This window comes from Diorhabda sublineata, chromosome 6 (genome assembly GCF_026230105.1).
Source record: "Diorhabda sublineata isolate icDioSubl1.1 chromosome 6, icDioSubl1.1, whole genome shotgun sequence".
In the NCBI taxonomy this organism is placed as follows: domain Eukaryota; kingdom Metazoa; phylum Arthropoda; class Insecta; order Coleoptera; family Chrysomelidae; genus Diorhabda; species Diorhabda sublineata.
In genome coordinates, this window is record NC_079479.1 from 9,525,017 (window position 1) to 9,544,903 (window position 19,887).

The following is a 19,887-nucleotide window of genomic DNA, read 5'->3' on the forward strand; positions in this document are numbered from 1 at the left end:
AAATTAAAAAGGCAAATGTATGATTTAAAATTTTGAACACCTTATATCTCAGCAACTAGGCCTTGTAAGGGTTCGTGTTCCTAAACCAAAATGAATCATTTATTGAGATCTCTTTGTGTTGTCGGTCGAATATGGAAACAGTCTGTATATGCGAATTTAAGAGATAACGAAAAATATTCAGAAAATATAGGATTGGATCTTGTATTCGATAACATACTTTATCGATAACGTTTCTCTAACAATGGATATCTTTCTAATAAATCTGGGCTATCAGAATTTTCATTTAAATATTTTACATCAATTTCTATTTATAAGGAAGCTGCTACGTTGAACAATGGTACTTTAAGTGTAAGTACTTGTGATAATATGATTTCAAATTTAAAACTAACTCTGATTTCCTTGACGTACATTGTTACAACAGGTGAGCGTCAATAAAGAAACAAAAGTGAATTGAATATAAAATTAAATTGTTTTATTTACTGTATAATAACAATTTTCATTAAACTCCATCCAAAAAATGTTCAAACTTGGAACCTATTTTGTCTTTATCATTAAAATCGGATCTTTCTGATTTTAACAATGGGACGCCGCTGAAAACGGCACAATCATTTGCTATTTTTTTCTTTTACGGTATTTTTTTCTTCATTTTCAGTATGCGAGGCCAGCGTTCCACAATGGAGTGAATCCTATTCCGTCAGGGGAGTTCTTTATCTTCCTTACGCAGAAATTGAAGAGCCTTTTCATGCTTGGTTAGTATAGATAAATCTTTAGTATAGTAGAGAGCCATATTAGTCGGAAAGTTTTGTCGTAAAAATTTTATCCATGTTTTGACATTGCCTCCACATACATAGCATAGAATGCAGCCATTAGACTTGACCTTTCATGGACCACTAAAAACAGCATACAACAGAGAATGTGAAACCTATTTTGTTAACCATCCTGGAGCAAAAATCGCAGCATTTGATATTGTTGGTCTTTATACAAAAGCTTTTAACCGATGCTCGTCTACTGATAAAGCTGTAAATGGCTTCAAGAGTGCTGAAATTTTCCCAGTTGATCAAGATAAATTCAAGGGCACTTTCGAAAGTTTCGGTGATATAATTACACCAGAAACTCTATGTGATACCAGCCATGTGGGTCCTGATCATAACAACCAAAGAGAGTTTCATAGCGAATCTCAAATTAGTGATGTAGCTAAATAACAGCATTCCTAGTGAATTAAGATCTCAACAAGAGTCTTAGCCCTCTAGTGACATAAACATTATCGATGAATCCGTTCCCAATGTACCTGATCAAGACGAAATAAATGAGAATAATGATATAAGTGAAGCTGATTTAAACCAAAGTACGACAATTCAAACAAGTCAATTTTCATCAGTACCTCTTAGTGATTTAAAAGGTCCCAACTCTACAAATTCGGGCAGTAAACAAAAAGCATTCCATTATTTTTACCAGCACACCGGAAAAAAAGAATCTAGAAGAAAAGGAACAAAAGAAACTAGACAAGAAAAGAAAAGCTCAAGAAAAAGAAAATAAAACTACATCTAATAAGCTAAAAAAAATCAAAACTTTTTACAGCAAAAGGATCAAAGGGTATAAGAAATCTGAATAATTTTGAAAATGAAGGAAATGTTGATTACTTATGTATTTATTGTCAGGAAAAGTACAGTAATCTACCCGCCGAAGACTGTTCAAAGATGTGTTCAAAGTGTAACAAGTGGGCTTATGAGAACTGCACTGCAGGAAGTTTTTCTAAAGGCTTTCCTTGTGATTTTTGTCTATGTTGTGGACTTAGTCCCTAAATACCCTATGCTGTCCGTAATTAACCCAGGGTCAGTCCGAATTTACCCCGAGCGCTACGGTTAATTCTATTTGTTGTTTGATCTCGTTTAATAAGTGAAATTGTTTTTGTAGATGTGTAACTAAAGATTAATAATTAATAAAGACAGACACTGATTATTACTGATAGTACGAATGTAGTGCGTTATTTCCCTCGGCGTCCGCAATTCCCCCATCCTCCCCTATATGTATTCAAAAATAAATCATCAACCCTGTATAACCCTATTTTATAGAAAAAATAAGGTTATGTTTCTATTAATGTTTATGAGTGATATTTTCAGGTATAATGGTCCAAATGGTAACTCACGAATTGATTTCTACGATGGCATGGCAAAAACTTACCAATTAGGTGCAGATGACTACGGTACCGGTATTAAGATAGTTCCTTTTACAACTGAAGAGGTTTCGAATGAAATAACATGTTTTCTTGTAAATGGTACAGAAGAAGAACCAGTTAAATCTCAATCTATACTACCATCATTGGATGATTTCCAACTTGAAGGTATATCTGTGACATTAAAGTATATCTAAAATCAATAAGAAGACAGATATTTTTAAATTCATTAGCGTACATTATGAATTTGGAAATAAAGAAATGATTTTTTCTTTATAGACATCGAAATTTGTACCTATGATCCTCATTTATCTAGTGAATATGACAACGTTGTATGTCCAAAAAGAATTACTTAAGTGAACTTCTTAGTTGATATGAAGCAAGATCAGAAATTTGATTAGTGGTAGTTTACCAAATTATGTATACAATTTTTGTAAATTTGGTACGATGGTATAAAATAAAGTACCTCAATAGGTTGTATAGTATCCTCTGGCAGTAACCACTGCCTTACATCTTTTGGAAATGCTGCGATTGGTTTGTGGTGGTGTTCTAGAGATTAGAAAGACCATCAAGAAGCTTTTGTGTCGTGAGTAACTCTATTTGCTGAAGAGAAAGTCTTCTTGGAATAGAGACCCTAAGACGTTCGATGGAATTGAGTTAGGGGGAGTGTGGAGGTTATGGTAGAACAGCATATTTTCCAGGTAGGAGCTAGACGTGTTGTGTGTGGATGGACATTGTCATGAATTTACATATGGATGCACAATAGGTTGCAGGATGACTTGCGGCATTCACATAGACGTCCAGTAACTCGAAATCAGTTTTTTCTCCAATACGAATACCGCCCTATAACATAACTGTACCAACTGTATAACGACAAGTCGTTTCAGATGTCCAGGTGCAGATCCGGTGCTCTTGTCTTCCTCTAGCATCGAGACTGGCTAAGAAGTTAGGTGCACTTTTCGGACTAGTTTGCACCAGTTTCAACCACCTCAACTGTTCGTCGAGAAGTCAATGTTGTTGTTCAATCTTTCTTCACTCACTGAACTTTATTCTGACTAACAAAAATTACTATTAACGTGGTACACAACGAGGCTAACAAGAAAATACTGCTACCATGTGTTTACCAACAGTAAAAAATCCTTATTATGAAAATTTGGGAAATAATTTGTCTCGAATTAAAAATAATTTTAAATATTTAATAATATGTGGTTAACGTCAAATGTTTTGGTTCTAATGTAGGTACTGAAGGAGAGGGTGAATCAGAAATGGAAATATGGAGTCTAACAGTACAAGAAATGGAAAAGAAAAATGTTTACACAATGTGGGTTCGTTACGACAGTAATAATCAACCTATACCAGTAAAGTGAGTATTATCAGTTTTCATACAGAAAAAAAGCCATAATATTCGAAGTATATTTCATCGTATTCTAATCCAACGTTCAGTAAGCTTCTTCAAACCTTAATAAAACCATTCTTTGGACTTATATGCTAAAAATTCTCCATATTTCCTTTGAATTTAATTTATTGCCACGAGTCTTGACGGTACTCGATCCTAATAGGGACCCAAAACATAGATGATTGTTTCCGGGCTTCCATTGGATACTTGAATTCCATTAAGGCATCAAATTACTACTACGAAAAAGCCTCATTAATTTGGATCATTAGTCGATTATATATTCCACCAAATACACAAGATTTTTTGCTCGAATCGATGTCTCTTTGCGACGAGTTCTGGTAATTGCTCTTTATCAAGCTACTGATTTTCCATGTTCGAATTGTTTTGATAAATTTATTTTGGCAGATCAAGGAGCTCTTTACACACCTCTACTCGACGTTTCTCTTGAATCAACTTTTATACATATCACCTAATGATTGTAAATTACGATGTATGAGATTTTTACGATACATAAGTTTCATATACGAGGAGGGGCTATTAAATAACAAGACTGGTTATAAATGATATTGATATTACGTATATTTATTTATTATCACCATAGTTAGAAACAGTACAGGAAGTCTTGTCGAAGCATTTTTTACATTCTGATTGAGGTACTTCTAAAATATGAGATTTCAATGCACCAAGCGCTTCTTAAGCCGTAGAAAAACGTTGACATCGCAAATTATTTTTGATCTGCTGGGATAAGAAGTAATCATTGAATGCCAAACAAGGACCTGAAAAGCGGATGACCCATCAATTTATTGTGATGACTGTTTAAAAACATTTTCATTTGAACTGATGTGTGAGACCTCGTCTTGTCGTGATGGAGGACGATTCGTCTTTTGCGATTGGTTTCCCTAATTTTTTTCGAATACTTCTGGTGTACCATTCAGAATATAGACGTTGCTATAATGGAACGAAAAAACAGCTTGGAAATTCTTTGTGCGCGAACAGCTTTTGTTGGTTTTGGTTCGTCTAGAAAGACTCAAACAATCAATTGTTGTTTAGTTTCGAGTTTTTATGCATTAGATCCATCGCTCTTACAGATGTCTTTAGAAGCTCTAGCAATTTTTTGTACCAATTCATAAGAGCTTTTTTTGAACGATTGTCAAATTATGTGGTAAGTATGCCTCGATACTGGACGATCTATACGAAATTAAATCTGTAGCGAAGTACGACCAGATGGTGCTTCATCACCAAATGTCGAAGCGATTGGATCGGCACATCGCTGTTGGTTTAATCTACGTCAAAATTCATTTTTTGTCCATGATGAACTTTCTGTAGTGTCTAACAACCCAATAGCAATCTTATTACTGAGTACGTTCACCGTCAACAACAGATTAGACATATGCACATCAGTGTTGCCAGATCTCAAAACATGAGTAGCAACTTTCGTAGATTATAATCAGTAGAAATTTACAAATTTCATATTACAATTTTCCAAAATAAACACAAAAAAATTGTCTCAGTTACTGACAGATAACATCGTAATCAATAGAACAATACAATCAGTGAAGTAGTTTCAGATACTTAAAGTTTGAATTAGGTGGAAAAATCAGATTGTTCTACAGAAATTTTTATCGGCTATCAAGTTGTGTAATTTACATTATAAATATTTGTTAATTGAGTTTAATTATTATAAAATATAATTATAATGTGTGAAAAGTACTTAAATATTTACCAGGTCATTTGGAAAAGTCAGGAAGCATGAATACCATATGGTACATGTCATTGGAATTATATTATGCTATTAATAAAACTTGAAATACATCTAAAACTATCCCCTGACACAATAATCCAAATCAATATTCACTGCTAAGAACAATAGAAAAAGTTTCAGCAACAAATAAATTTATTGAAAAAATAATAAAGCAGTTATGAATTATTTATGGAAATCCGGGATGGTTGCGGCCCTCAACGGAATTCCCAGTTGTTGGAGATGAGTTGAATTCCAACTTGGCAGATGTAGAACTACGGGAAGAAATAAAATGTGAAAGGAAACTGGAAATTACTAAAGATGGAACGAGTAGGTAGAACAGATTTTAATAAAAAGAAGCTTATGCTCTAGCATATGAAAAAACTGATTTCATATTTTTTGAAATATGACCAAACAGAAATTTGTTCTATTCTATTCGTTCTGTTCGCTAAATAAATAGAAAATACGAATTTTTATGAAAACTATCATACTAAATTTGGTTAAAACAGAAGGAAATGCAAAAATACAATAAAAAAGCAAATAAAGCGAATATAAGGAATAAATTTACTTCGATTTAAAGTCTAGATAGGTAGAGAACGATTTCGAATACATTCAGAGGTTTTATTGAATTTCTCGAATGATGTGGGATGGTTGCAGCTCTCAACTGAATTCCCAGTTGTTGTACTTGAGTTGAATTTGTTTGTTTGCGATGTACCGGTTGAAACTCCAAGTTAGCAGCTGTAGAAATACGGGAAGAAATTAAATGTGAAAGGAAACTGGAAATTACTAAAAATGGAAAGAGTAGGTAGAACAGATTTTAATAAAAAGGAGCTTATGCTCTATCATATGACTGATTTTATATTTTTTGAAATATGACCAAATAGGAATTTGTTCTATTCTATTCGTTCTGTTCCCCAGATAAACAGAAAATACGAATTTTTATGAAAACTATCATACTAAATTTGGTTAAAACAAAAGGAAACGTATTTCTATTTTTCAGATATGACATGAAAGGTTATAATACTCTTCTTGGCAGTCACTACGATCATTATTATTTAGAATACGACTCTTACCTGATTTACCAAGAAGGATTTCCATTAGGTGTATTTGATGTGAAATTTTATGGTGAGTTTTATGCTATTTATTACCCGAAATCACAAATTAATTGATCAATTATGAAACTAAAAATTCGTGATCGCGACATTCGTGAACCATTAGAAAATTGAAGAAAAGTTACGTAAATATTTTCTCGAAAGCTAGATTTAAATTGGTCGCCCTTTAGTTACACTCAACAAGGTCTTGGAGAGTGGAGAAACATGATGGAGGAGTTAATAGACAAAGCTACATTGTAAAGCAAAGTTTTCCATTATTGGAACGTAGAACCTCATATCCAGGAGGGAAGATGCGCACGAAACATTTGTGTGAAAGGCCTTCAAACATTATTTGTAGATCTTTAGCAACAAATTTGCCACCATTTCTTGTAACTATTGATATTGGCTGCATTACAAGAAATATCCTTATTCCTTATGTCTATCTACCCTTACGAGTGTGTAAGACGTAGGGCAGAGCTTCTTCTTTTATAGAATCTTGTTCCAAAATTCTTTCCATTCCTTTCTATCTTTTGTTTGTGGTAGTTTGTAGTTTTTTCCAACTGTTTCTTAATAGCTTTGTTGATTTCGTCCTTCTAGTTCTTCCTTGGACCTCTGTTTCTCTGTCTACTATTCTTCCAGTATTTTTCTTGTAATATCCTGTGTCATCTATTCCCGAAATAACTGGACATGTTGTAACAACGCGAGCTCTCAAATATCAGTTCAAACAAAAACGTTTTTGAACAGTTAAAACGTCGAGTTTATGGGTCATTCGGCGTACAGTTCTTGTTTGGCACTGAATGATTGCTTCTTATTCCAATAGATCAAAAATAATTTGCGATGTCAACGTTTTTCTAAACCTGAAGAAGCGGTTGATGATATTTCATCAATTTTATTTTATGTTATTTTTAATTTTAGAATGTAGAAGTTTCCCGGGACCCGGTAACCAACATTCTCACAATATAAATCCCATGAGCGAATTTATACGACCGGAAAAATCCGAACACGTGGATCATCATTTCAATGAATTCATTAGAGCACATAACAAACAATATTCCGATGTAAACGAGCATGTCATGAGGAAAGATATCTTTAGACAAAATTTCAGATTCATTAATTCTGTCAACAGACAAAATAGAGGTAAGTTGAAATAAATTTTTATCACGTTTAGATTTTGAGATACGCCAGGCGCTAGACTGATTGGAAAATGTTTTAAGAGACATAAAAGTAGTGGAAAACCTAACAAGAAATTCAACAGCAGTACTTGAAAGTTCCTTTCTTTCCAATACGGATCCAGGAATTTAACAATGTAGTACCAGAAATCAAATTTTTGTTTTTCAACGCGAGATTTCAATGAGTTGGTCATTTTGAGAAATAGTCAAATGGTCAAAGGTTGAAAAACCAACTTCAAGGATACCTCTCGATTTCTCATAAAATGGACATCTACTTCTCAAGATGGTGAATACTGGAAGAAACAAGATTAAGTCTTAACAAAAAAGAGTTTGTGTTCATAGCATCAACATTAAACTGGTCACGAATCAAGTTGGTGAAAAGTTCTTTTTCATGCGAATACATTCGAATGCTAACCCGTTCGAGTATTGACCTCAGTTAAATCAGATATATTTTTTCTATTAACTTGTGTAATCTTTCAAATGGTACGTGTTTGTTATTTTCTATTTGTTTCTAATAGAAAGTAATAATTTTATCATTGCAACAGTATAAACAAATCAGATAAACTACATGGTTTAAATAAATTCCAGATGTTGAGTGCTCTTCAAAAATATCCATTAAATAAGCTCAAATACACGGAACCAAACATTTCCTCGTACTTTTTGATGTAGCAAAAAGTTCTCGTGAAGGCTTTCCATATTCTGGCATAGAATTTTAAAATCACTAGAAATTTGAGGTTTAGTTTTGATGAAGTTGACAATCTTCACACTCTGATCAAGGATATCTTTTAAGGGAGATGACGCTAAAGCCTCTTGGTAGAGGACACAGTGAGTGAACAGTTGAAATTGTGTGTGACCTTTCATAGCCTTAGCGTAATCCATACACACTGATACACAGTTTTTCTACTGGTTTTCGAAAAAAAAAAAGATTCCGGTAATTCAAAAATATCTTCACTTTTTGTCGAGGTTTTAAGTGGCTTACACAACAAATATTTTATCTTGGAAAATGTCACGTACAGAAATGATCAGTTCCAGCGAATTATCACTTAATTCTTTTTGCCTCTTACTTTCCAAACATGCAAGAAATAATTTCTGCTGCGGCAGGGAGGATTAGGTCAATAGTATGATTTTTACTAGTCTTTGCAATTGAATTACTAACTTCTTAAGAAATCGAAATCTTCAAAAAGACGTTCAGTCGCATTTGCGACAAAATTCTCACTTTTGTTTTCAAAATGACGTTTTAAAAGAAATGGCTATATAGAATTGTGCTAATTTGTAACAAGACGTTCACAATTTCTGAAATTGATCGCTCAGAATTTACATTCAGATCTTCATGAGTCATCTATCGAAAACTTGTTTGAACTGGATTGAGTGTCTGACAAAAACAAAGGACAGGAGCGAATGGTTGCCCACACAGCCACTGGAATGAGTGACATTTTGGCGTGCTACCAAAGTAAAAAACCACAACTCTAAAAAACAACCTTTATCTTAGATTTGGGACTTTTTGATTTATCCAACAAAAGGGTTGTTTTTTTGACCCACTGCGTACCCGCGGGGGAACGTTTATCACAGTTACCACTGGTGTTAATAGCCGTTATGCTCAGTGATTTAGGCGCGAAAATTTAAACTTAACACTATTGTTAAAATTAGTAAACAACTTCTCTTAATAATAAAAATTTGTTATTTTAGGATATTCATTGGCTGTCAACCATCTGGCCGATAAAACTAACGAAGAGATGAAAATTTTGAGAGGTAGAATTCCAAATGGAGGATACAATGGCGGGAAACCTTTCCCTTACAAAAACGTTGATAGCGAGGATCTTCCAGAACAATATGATTGGAGATTGTATGGAGCTGTTACACCAGTGAAAGGTAATTTTAGTGAAAGTAAAAGGGGTAATTTTAATCGCCATAATTTTTATATTAAAATAAGCAGTATAATTTTCACGGGAAAATTAATATATTTTGTAAAAAAACATTGTATTTATAAGGCTTGATGTGTATGCTTTGAAAGATTTCAGTCACTTTGACGTTTGGTTTTTGTTTGAAAGTCGTATTGTGAAAATTTTTTTTCTGAAAATGGAAAAAATTGAGTATAGGGCTGTCATTAAATATTTGCTTTTGAAGGAATCACGTCTACACGAATGGGCAGCTGAAATCAAATGACACTGTATTGGCGATCGGTAAAGCAAAAATGCAAAAACCAACAATATCATCGGAAAAATTGACCAAATGGTATTGGACGACCATCGCATCAAGGTTGAACTGATAAAAAAAGTTTTCGGCATATCAAAAAACCAATTTGCAATAAACGAACTCAATTTCGACACTCCTTAAATGTATTGTAAAAAGGTGAGCTTGCTCTAAAAAAAACCAAAGACGAGCAAAAAACTGACAGTTTTTTAGAATGATCATGAGGTTATGTTACTGACTATCTTCATATCTTCAAAAAGATAAAACAATAAGAGTAGAGTCATTGTTTGATAAATCAAAATAGGGATCGCCAAAGAACAACCACATTTGAAGACACTTTCATCCTGCATAGCTAACAATCACGAATTGCACTTGGAATTGTTTGACCGCTCACCGTATTCACCAGATCTGGTCTCCAGTGACTTGTTTCTATTTGTTAACCTCAAATTTTCACTTGAAAGGTATAGGAAACAAACAATATCTACAGGTTTACGAAGTAACTACCTTTTATATCAAACTACCTTTATAGTAGTGTTTCCCAACATTTTTTGGGCCATGGCCCTTTTCAGTTTTTCTAAAATTCTTATGCCCCCCCCCCTGTGTAACACATATAAAACATTTGGTAAGAGTATGATGAGCCCCCCAACAACGATCATCACGAAGCTCTACACGGAAACATTTACTTCCGGAGATACCGGAAGTGGCTATTATCTCTGAAAGATTAACATATATCGAACCATGGTTAACTTTGTTCGATAGATCTCATCAAGATTTATCTGTATGTGAAAACTCATGATGATTAACGCATGGGCTGAATAAAGCACGTTGCTCCAGGTAGCCTAATTCATACAGATGGCGGCTAGCCTATCGATGCCTCAGCAATGAAGAACACACTAATGAGTGGATCAATCACAAAGAAAGATGTGTTTCTGATAATGGGGCTCCTATCCAAAGAATTGGATGAAAGCATTTTTCCGCGATTGGCATGTACCTTCAGAAGATTGGGATGACAGAATCATAGAATATATACATGGCGACGAGAATATCGTAATTCTGACTCAAAAACAGACCCATTCATTTCATTAATAGAAGAAATCAAAAAAGATTTTCAAATGTAAAAGTTATAGATTTAAGTCCAATTAAAATATTTGATTAAAGAAAATTATTTTAGTTTACTTTTATTCCAGTCTCTAACCTAACCTAACCTAACCTAACCTAACCTAACTTAACCTAACCTAACCAATCTTAACCTGACCCTACCTAACCTAACCTTACAAAAATCAGTAAATTTTCATTTTATCTATTGATTTTTCACACACATTTTGGTCTTGGCAAGCCAGATTACACCTAATAATCAAAATTGACATCGAAATCTAGCATTTGATTTAAATGACTTGGAGCGAAATGGTTAAACTGGTGGCAAATCATCTTTCGAATTGTTACCCTTAAAAATTAAATTGCTCCCCTGTAAGGCATGTGCCCCAAATTGGGAAACTCGCTCTATAAAATATATTTGTACCATTTACTCCTACTCTACGTGTATCTACGTTTCATTCAAATTTTATACAAATTTTATTTTTGGTTAATTATTACTCTATTTGAAATTTTTTACAGACCAAGCGGTGTGTGGTTCTTGTTGGTCTTTTGCTACCGTTGGACACTTAGAAGGAGCTCTGTTTTTGAAAAAAAATAATAGAACAAATTTGGTTCGATTGTCTGAACAAGCATTAGTTGACTGCTCGTGGGGGTAAGTATAAAGAAATATATTGATATTAGATAGGTTCATAGTTTGGTTAAGTCATTCTTCTTTTTCATCTAACTTGTCTTTTACTTTACAAGTATACAGTTATCGAATATCTTGAGGTATTATGACGGATTAATTTCGAAGGGTGTTGGGTAGTTTGGAGAAATCTGAAAAATCATCAAAATATTAAATAAAAAGGTGTAATCCAAGGGGTAGAAGTGCTGTATAAAAAAATATAATACAAAAATTTGATTTTTCATGATCAAACAAGGAGAGTTATAAAACATCAAATTTGAAATTTTGAAACTAAATTCGACATTTTAACGAAAATAGAAAAAAAATTTTCCATCAAATTTATCACAAAGGGGTTTCTGGATAATGGGATTCCAAAAAAGATATTCATTGTTTTTAGCAGAAAAATTTATAACATGGAAAAATTCGAAAAACTTAGATTATCAGGAAAATCATACCATTGATTTAAAAACTCGTACGATTTTCAAAATCTACATATTTACAAATTTTTTTGTAGAAAATTGGAAAATTTTCAAAAAATTTCAGACATAGTGGTGTAAAAAATCCAATAACTCCAATACTTTGAGAGCAATCGGTTGCAAAGGAATTATACAGTGTAAAGGGAAACTTTTTCTTAAATATGACATCATAACAAACAGTTCATAGTTTTGGACTGTGAATTTAGTTAATATAGAAAAATCGAAAGAAGAACATAAAAAAATATACCTTTTTTTGTAATTATACGAGGAGAGTTATAAAACATCAAATTTGGACTTTTTAAGCAAAATTTAATTCAATTCAATTTTGAATCCAATAAAATTCCACATAAAAGTGTTTTGCGGATTCCAAAAAAAGGTAACCGCTTTTTTATAGAAAAATTCGAAACAAAGGGAAAATTCATAAAAAATTAATTTTCCGATATTCTGTTCCCTCTGTACAGCTATAGGTTTTGATAAAAAAATTTTAGAATAAAAAATATTCATAAATCAAACAAGGATTTTATTTATCCTATAAAACTTCATCTTGAGAAAAGTTTTGATAGAAATTAAAGTAGAGGCTGTATATTTCACCCCCGTATAATATAACGGGAATATTGGAGTAATACCTCTTGTTAGTCCTTTGCGAGTGGACGAAATAACAGAATTTCAAGTTTGTAGCTTTCCTGAAAATTTAGAGAAAAATAAATAAAATCTCACTTTTTTAAGGGTGATATCTCGGAAACGGGTGATCTGAGGAAAAGAAATAGAATAGATCCATCTCAATTTCATACGAGCAATCACCTCCGGAACTTTGTCGCAATTTAGAAACACCCTGTATAACATTACTTCTTCTACATATTAGGACTACGGCTCTCATGTATTTTCTTATGGACATTCCGAAAATCACATCAGTTTTTGAGTTAGAGCAAAGGTTTTCGTGAAAATTCAATTTTTTTCTCTTGATTTACCCAGCGCCATCTGTTTGACAAGACACAAACTTTACTTTCTATTCTACTATATAGTGAGAGCTGTTTAGAATTTAAAATGTAGTTTGGACATTCTGACATAGAGGACGCAAGTGGAATTATTCTACTAGGACTACCACTTTATATTTTTCTAATGCTGAATTTGTATGTTTTATTTGTATTTCGTATCATCTGAACAATCGAAAAGAAAAATAAGAAATATATGTATGCACATCAATTTTCTAATATGAAGTACGCCTCCCCAGAATATTCAATTTTGTTGTTTTATTTCCTCTGAACGTGTTTTAGTAGCGCCTAAAATAAAATATCTATTTTTTAAAATGAAACTTCAATACTTATACTTATTCTATGATTTCACGATTTTATCGCCGTCTACCGAGCGATGCCGGAAACTATAAATAGTATTCTCCATGTAATTCGACAACCAGTTCTACTATAAAATGTATGATTGGTTGCCTCTCCTTAAGGGTAAAAATAAAAATTTATAATCAATTCTATTGAAATCTGATATTGTTTAGAACAGCTATCTAATCAAATCAGTAATGAGAAAGTATCCAAAAAACAACATGGTATAAAATAATTTGATTACGACGAAGGATCAGAAATATTTTTCAAGTATCTCCAATGTCTGTACCTAATCTTAGGGAATATTATGCTTAGGGGTTAACTCTGTTGAACATTGTAATTCTTGCATCAGTTTCATCAAATGCTTTTGTGTATTTTTTCTTAGTTTTTCCATGATAAACATTGTTTATCAAGTTTGTTCTTGGATTATCGAAACGTTGATTATGATTAACTCTCTCTATAGCTTTTTGTCCGATTTGCCACACAAAAGACATTTTACCGTATATAAAAATAGTTTTTTTCAAAACCTCTATTTCTAAAAACTGAAATATAAATTCGTTAAAACCACGAAAGAATAGACAAACTGTATTTTGAAAGACGATCTCCGGTTTATTGGTTGTCCCAATAAATCCAGATATTTCAGAGCGTTCGATTATTATATAATTTGCTTAAATAACAATTTATCTTATTTTCAGATACGGTAACAATGGTTGTGATGGCGGAGAAGACTTCAGATCCTACCAATGGATTTTAAAACATGGAGGTATTCCCCTTGATAGTGATTATGGAGCTTATATAGGCCAGGTAATTATGAAATAAATGATGAAACGACTATTATACACCAATAAAAATGCATAAAATTCTTCAATAGAATGATAATAATTTATTCAAACAGCTATAATATACAGTAGAGTTGCAAAAAATGATCAATTAGTACAACAATAAGAAATGGTGAATTTAATATCAATTTTTTATACCAGAATATACTATTTCCACAAATAACCACTTTTCTAATAATTCCAAGAATATGACTAGGTTCCTACCTATTCTGCGCAACATAATCAAGCATACCAACCTTTTTCTCGAATATCTTTCTCAATATCTTCTTGTTCACGAATATCTTAAAAGTTTTGAATGTTCTAAAACGTTTTTGTTTGATTCGTCTTCGGCGATAGGTTCCCCTGCACTCTGGTAAACAAATGCTGATGTTCTATCGAGAATTGACCTTTATACGTTGCTTTAATGGAACAGTGGCGACATTTCCAGCTGTGCAGAAAAAACAGGGACCATGACTGGGATTTGCTTTTGTTGGATTTGGCTCCAGCAATTCTTTGCACCAATCGACACGAGCTTCTTTTGAGCGATTGTCGAATTATGCAGTGTCTTGAATCCACACGTTTGAATGTTTCAATCCGTAGGCTAACACCTACGATTCGCAACCATAGAAGAGCAGTGTACTTATTCGTAATGAGACAAAAAATCTGTACAAACTGTTTGTTTGAATCTAGTTATTCGGACCTCAATATAATTACCCAAGTTTTACGTAAATGAATCAGCACCTGGCTTTCCTAATTGTTGTTTTCCAAATTATGGAAAACTACATGTGGCGTTTGCCAAAGTTTGTTCATGATAAACATTTCGCTTCAAATTTTACCAAAAACTTTCAACTGGCTTAAAAAAAAGGAAAATTGATGGCTGCAGAATTTTCAGAAGGGCGAATGTATACCGAATAACTACCATCTCTAGCGGGCGAAAACTTGTTGCCACTGAGACTTTTTGATTTTTGTTCCATTTGTTGCCTTCTTAGAACATTTGAGTGTCGATTTTTTTGATTTATGACCTAACTACATTCTGTTCCTTTAAAATTTTGCTTACATATTTCTTATCGATTTCGAATTTTATGTCCAATTTTCGTAAACTAACTCCCAGTTGTCTGTGAGCAGCTTTAAGCAAACTTCTCTCTTTTTGTTTGGCATTCGTTTCGCTTTTCTACGTGATTCTGACTTTCTTTCAATCGAAATACCTTTCTCAACACGCCGACAGATATCGTAAATTCTATTCCCATTCTTATAAAGTCATTAACCGTAAATTATTTCTCCAAATTTTGATTTTGCACACAAATCTTGTTAATTATTTTACGTAGTACGTTATCTTTAAGATTTATAGTTAAACATTTAAGAACTGCTAAATTACGAGAAGTAATTAACAATATTCTTAGTCTGAGCTGTATAAAAAAGTACCCCACACCCTTAACCTCTTTTTTATACATTTCGTTATCCCTCCCCTATACCGTAGAACATACGTGGATATTGTCTTGTTAATTACTAGATACCTTATCATAAATTTTTTCTTCTGTTCTTCCAACTTATCTTATACCTCTTATTAACCTGTGCTTGTATTGGCACGGTTATTTCTTCTGGTATGTTTGATATTTTTACTAGTTCTATCTTCTATATGTTTCATTAGACAACTTTTCTATTCTGTTTTCTAGTTCTTTCTTTCTGTTAGTGAATATTGATACGTCGTCTGCGTTGGCTTCATCCTCTTTATGTTGACTTTCTCAGCTATTTTATCCGTGATCAATACGATCAAAAACAGGTTTAAAACGTGCTCTGTCAGTAGAAACAAGACATTTATCGTATGACATTTTTTGTTTACAAGAGAAGTGTATTTGGGCGAGTTTTAGTCCAGATGACCGTAGCAACGCGAGAACTTGCGTTGTTCTAATGGATTTTCTCAAATCCTGTGATTGTTTAACCTTTCCATAGTCGATGAACAATGACCATCCTAAAAAACGAACACCTTCACATTTTCTACTGAATTATCTTTGCATTTTTCGGAGTAGGTTCGCCCATTACAGGTTCAAATGATAGATTCAGTTTCAAACAATATTAGGTCTGGAAAATGTATATTCGATATCAGCTCACGCATGCATAAAACTTCAATCGGAATATTACAAATATTATCATTTATCTCTTCAACCATCACTCGTCGTCAATCTAGCTGAAACAATTACTTTTTAAAATAAAATAAGCATCCAAAATGACCGAAATTCAAATGAAAATCTCTTAGAGCTTGAGCTTACGAGGATATATTGAAAAGTTCTTAGCCTACTATAGAACCAAACAAAATTTTAATGTCAAAATATTTTATTACTCAAAATATTCTCCTCTTAATTGGATACATTTATTACACCGAATCTGCAACGTCTCTAGACCTTTCAAAAAAAATGTTTCTTCTTCCTCTGCAAACCAGACGTTCACAGCTTTTATTATCTCCCCATTGGAAGGAAATTTACGACCTTTTAAACTTTTTTTCAGTTGAGGAAAGAAATGTTCCAGTAATTCAAACCCTAAATCATTTGTGTGCAGGGGCGTTGTCTTGCGAAAAGGAAACTCATTTGGATAGCTTTCCGCGTCTTTTTTCTTTAATTGTTTTCCCGAAGAGTTATTTCTCAGTTATTTTTCTATCCTTATCCAAAAAATCAATCATGATTACTCCATGGCAATCCCAAAAAACTGAAGCAGGAAATTTCCCAGCAGATTTCTGACCAGATTGTTGCCATACCATCGATTGTTGCTTTGTTTCTGGATCGTAGAAATGTACCAAGTCACATCCATAGTAATAATTCGGTTTAAGAAGTCTACATCGTTTACAAATCGAGTACAGATCGAACGCGATGCTTCTACCCTAACACGCTTTTGGTCAACACTCAAACATTTGGAGATTCTCCATTTTGCAGCAATTTTTCTCATGTCCAAATTGACGTGAACTATATGATAAACGCGTTCGTATGAAATATTCAGTGCTTCAGATATCCGTTTTAGCCCAATTCAACGGTCTGATAAAATCATGTCATGAGCTGCATCGATATTTTCGGGGACTGACACAGAAACTGGACATCTTCCCGTTCGGTCATCATCTTCAATGGAAAATTTACCTCTTTTGAAGTTGCATTCCAATTTTTCACGGTCGCATACGAAGGACATTGATCACCAACGGTATTAAGCATATCTTCGTAAATCTGCTTACCTCTTAACCCTTTTAAATACAGGTACTTGTTGATGGCTCGATACTCCAATTATTCGATTTTCACAATTTCGGTAGACATCTTTTTTCTTTTAATTTATTGCTACGTAACTCTGGTTTACTTTTTTGACGTCAAACTTTACACTGACACTTCTAATAAGTTATTGTTCGTTGCTATGGTAACGCAATATTTTGTTTATGCATGAAACTGGTCTACGCTAACTAGATATCAATAAATCCGCGTATATTGATAATTGGTGACTTCTTCAGATTAAAGTCGAAAATTTTTCAGATAACCCTTGTAATGTGATTCATTTGTTTGGTATGATTAAAGTTGTTGGGATTTTTATTTATTGGTTCATCGGAAAAAAGTTTTTTTTTATAATTATGGTTTTTGTAGGATGGGTATTGCCACGCTGATGGTTTAAATAAAACGGCATCCATCACTGGATGGGTGAACGTTACAGTTAACGATGTAAATGCACATAGATTAGCAATTTTCAAGGAAGGACCAATAAGCGTCTCCATAGATGCAAGTCAAAAAACGTTCCGTTTCTATTCTAACGGTGTATATTACGACGAAAATTGGTATGTATAAATTACTTGTTTATCAAAACGTACTCAACTTGAACGAAATTGAGGTATCAGTCGCGTTGTATTCATGAATTCATCAAACGACGCAAAAATATGGTTTTATCTCTGTGAAACATTGTCAAACACTCGATGGAAACGTTCACTATTAATAACTGCCAAACAAATACTAAATAACGTGGCATCTCCAATCAGCAATTACTGCCATCTCTAGATCAAGCCAGTTACTTCTGTGACAATCCTCGTATATAAATAGTCAGATGTAAAGAAGAAATTGCAACAAAGCGGCCGTTGAGTGCTTTTCCATTCAGAAAACGGATCTTCTCATACTCTTTTCATCACCATGGCTAAAATTCACGAATTGGTTGATCGCCCACCGTATTCACAAGATCCGGCTCCCAGCGACTTTTTCTTTTTTCTTAACCTCAAAGTTTTTCTTGCAGAGAAGTGTATAGAATTTAAGCGAGATAGTATTAAAAAATATCAATAATTATGAAATAAAATGTCTCGATTCTTTGTGAGATAAACGTAGATAAACTCAAATATCTTACGTAACATTGTATAACCTCACTTCCTCGGCTGGAGATTCTTTTTCAGGAAGTGGTATTCGGCTTTAGTTAAAGTATTTAAATAACTGGTACTCAGATGAGGTGAACAATTAATGTTAAATTGGACGCCACTAGCTTCTTAACGATCGACGTTAAAAATTAATACAAAAAAGATGGAAGATCTGGAAACCCAGTAGTTGGAGTTGCATTGGTTGGTGTCTTTTTTTTTGGAGTATCGTCTTAATCTTTGGTTGAGCTCCCAACCTGGCAAAACTGCGAAAAAAAAAATAGAAAGGAAACGGGATATAGATGAAAATTACTAAAGAAGGAACGAGTAGGTAGAACAGATTTGAATAAAAAGGAGCTTATGCTGTAACATATAATAAAACTGAATTCGTATCTTTTTCAAATAGAACCAGGAATCTGAAGACTGGCATGTTACAACTGACATAACTAAATATCTGAGTAAAATTGTCTCTTGTTATGTTTGCTAAGCAAGAAAGTCGTGAATACAATGTAGATACTACTTCAGCCTAGCATCTAGTTCGTACTATAGTTTTTTTAGTGAAAATTACAAATTTAGTACATACACAGATACAACATTTTTTATCTTTACAATGTTTGTTTCGCGAAAAAAATAACCTTGACCTTAAATGTTGAGCTTTGTTTTCAACGTTAATCTTTATGAATAATTCGATTTTTCATTTTTAGCGCCAACGGTGCGGACGATTTGAACCACGCAGTACTCGCTGTTGGATATGGTACAATGAATGGAGAAGATTATTGGTTGATAAAAAATAGTTGGTCCACTTATTGGGGCAATGATGGGTACATTCTAATGTCTGCCAGAGATAATAACTGCGGAGTTATGACCCAAGCTACATACGTAACAATGTAATGTTAAAAATACGAATAAATAAATTAAACTGTAAAATAAATATGATTGTTTCATTTAATAAATCACTAAGAACTGGTCTACAGAAAGAAAATTAATCAAGCCTCGGCCCTATTAGTGGTGATTCTTATGTAAAATGACATCCTGAATCCAAATACTCAGATTACTGCCGTTTTATTTCATCATCCACTATTTTAAGGGAAGCCCCGCATTTCTATTTTCACCAATTTTTTATAATAATAATAAAGTTATGGATATTTGATTTTGAGGGGTAGAAAGAACTATTTTAACTAGAAGCAATCATAAATAATAAAGATATGTACCATTATTTGGTAATTGCTTTCATTGTATTCCAGTTGAAAATCTCTTCTCCATCTTGGCCATCTGAGCGATATTTTGATAGAACTATTCCCCGAAATTTGCTTCGAAATTTTCAGGGAAGTAGTCCAGGTCGAATCTTTGGAAAGTTGTTTAATTTTGGAACCCACAAAAATTCCTTTC

General features: G+C 33.2%; 1 protein-coding gene across 1 annotated transcript; it reads left to right on the plus strand.

The window, feature by feature from the left end:
• The first annotated feature begins 300 nt into the window (after window positions 1-300).
• LOC130444901 (digestive cysteine proteinase 2-like) lies at window positions 301-19,429 on the plus strand. The gene is made up of 11 exons (XM_056780262.1): window positions 301-421; window positions 653-749; window positions 2,121-2,341; window positions 3,413-3,536; window positions 6,308-6,432; window positions 7,314-7,535; window positions 9,254-9,436; window positions 11,372-11,504; window positions 14,019-14,127; window positions 17,753-17,940; window positions 19,203-19,429. Exons 1-11 carry the CDS (start codon window positions 367-369, stop codon window positions 19,387-19,389), a joined length of 1,644 nt encoding a protein of 547 aa, XP_056636240.1. The 5' UTR covers window positions 301-366; the 3' UTR covers window positions 19,390-19,429.
• Window positions 19,430-19,887: the final 458 nt, after the last annotated feature.

Bases quoted from the DNA above. Each gene is read 5' to 3' on its own strand.
- LOC130444901 (XM_056780262.1), top strand. From the start codon at position 367: ATGATTTCAAATTTAAAACTAACTCTGATTTCCTTGACGTACATTGTT. The intron at 2,342-3,412 runs GTATATCTGTGA...GTTCTAATGTAG, and splicing joins GGATGATTTCCAACTTGAAG to GTACTGAAGGAGAGGGTGAA. The intron at 9,437-11,371 runs GTAATTTTAGTG...AATTTTTTACAG, and splicing joins AGCTGTTACACCAGTGAAAG to ACCAAGCGGTGTGTGGTTCT.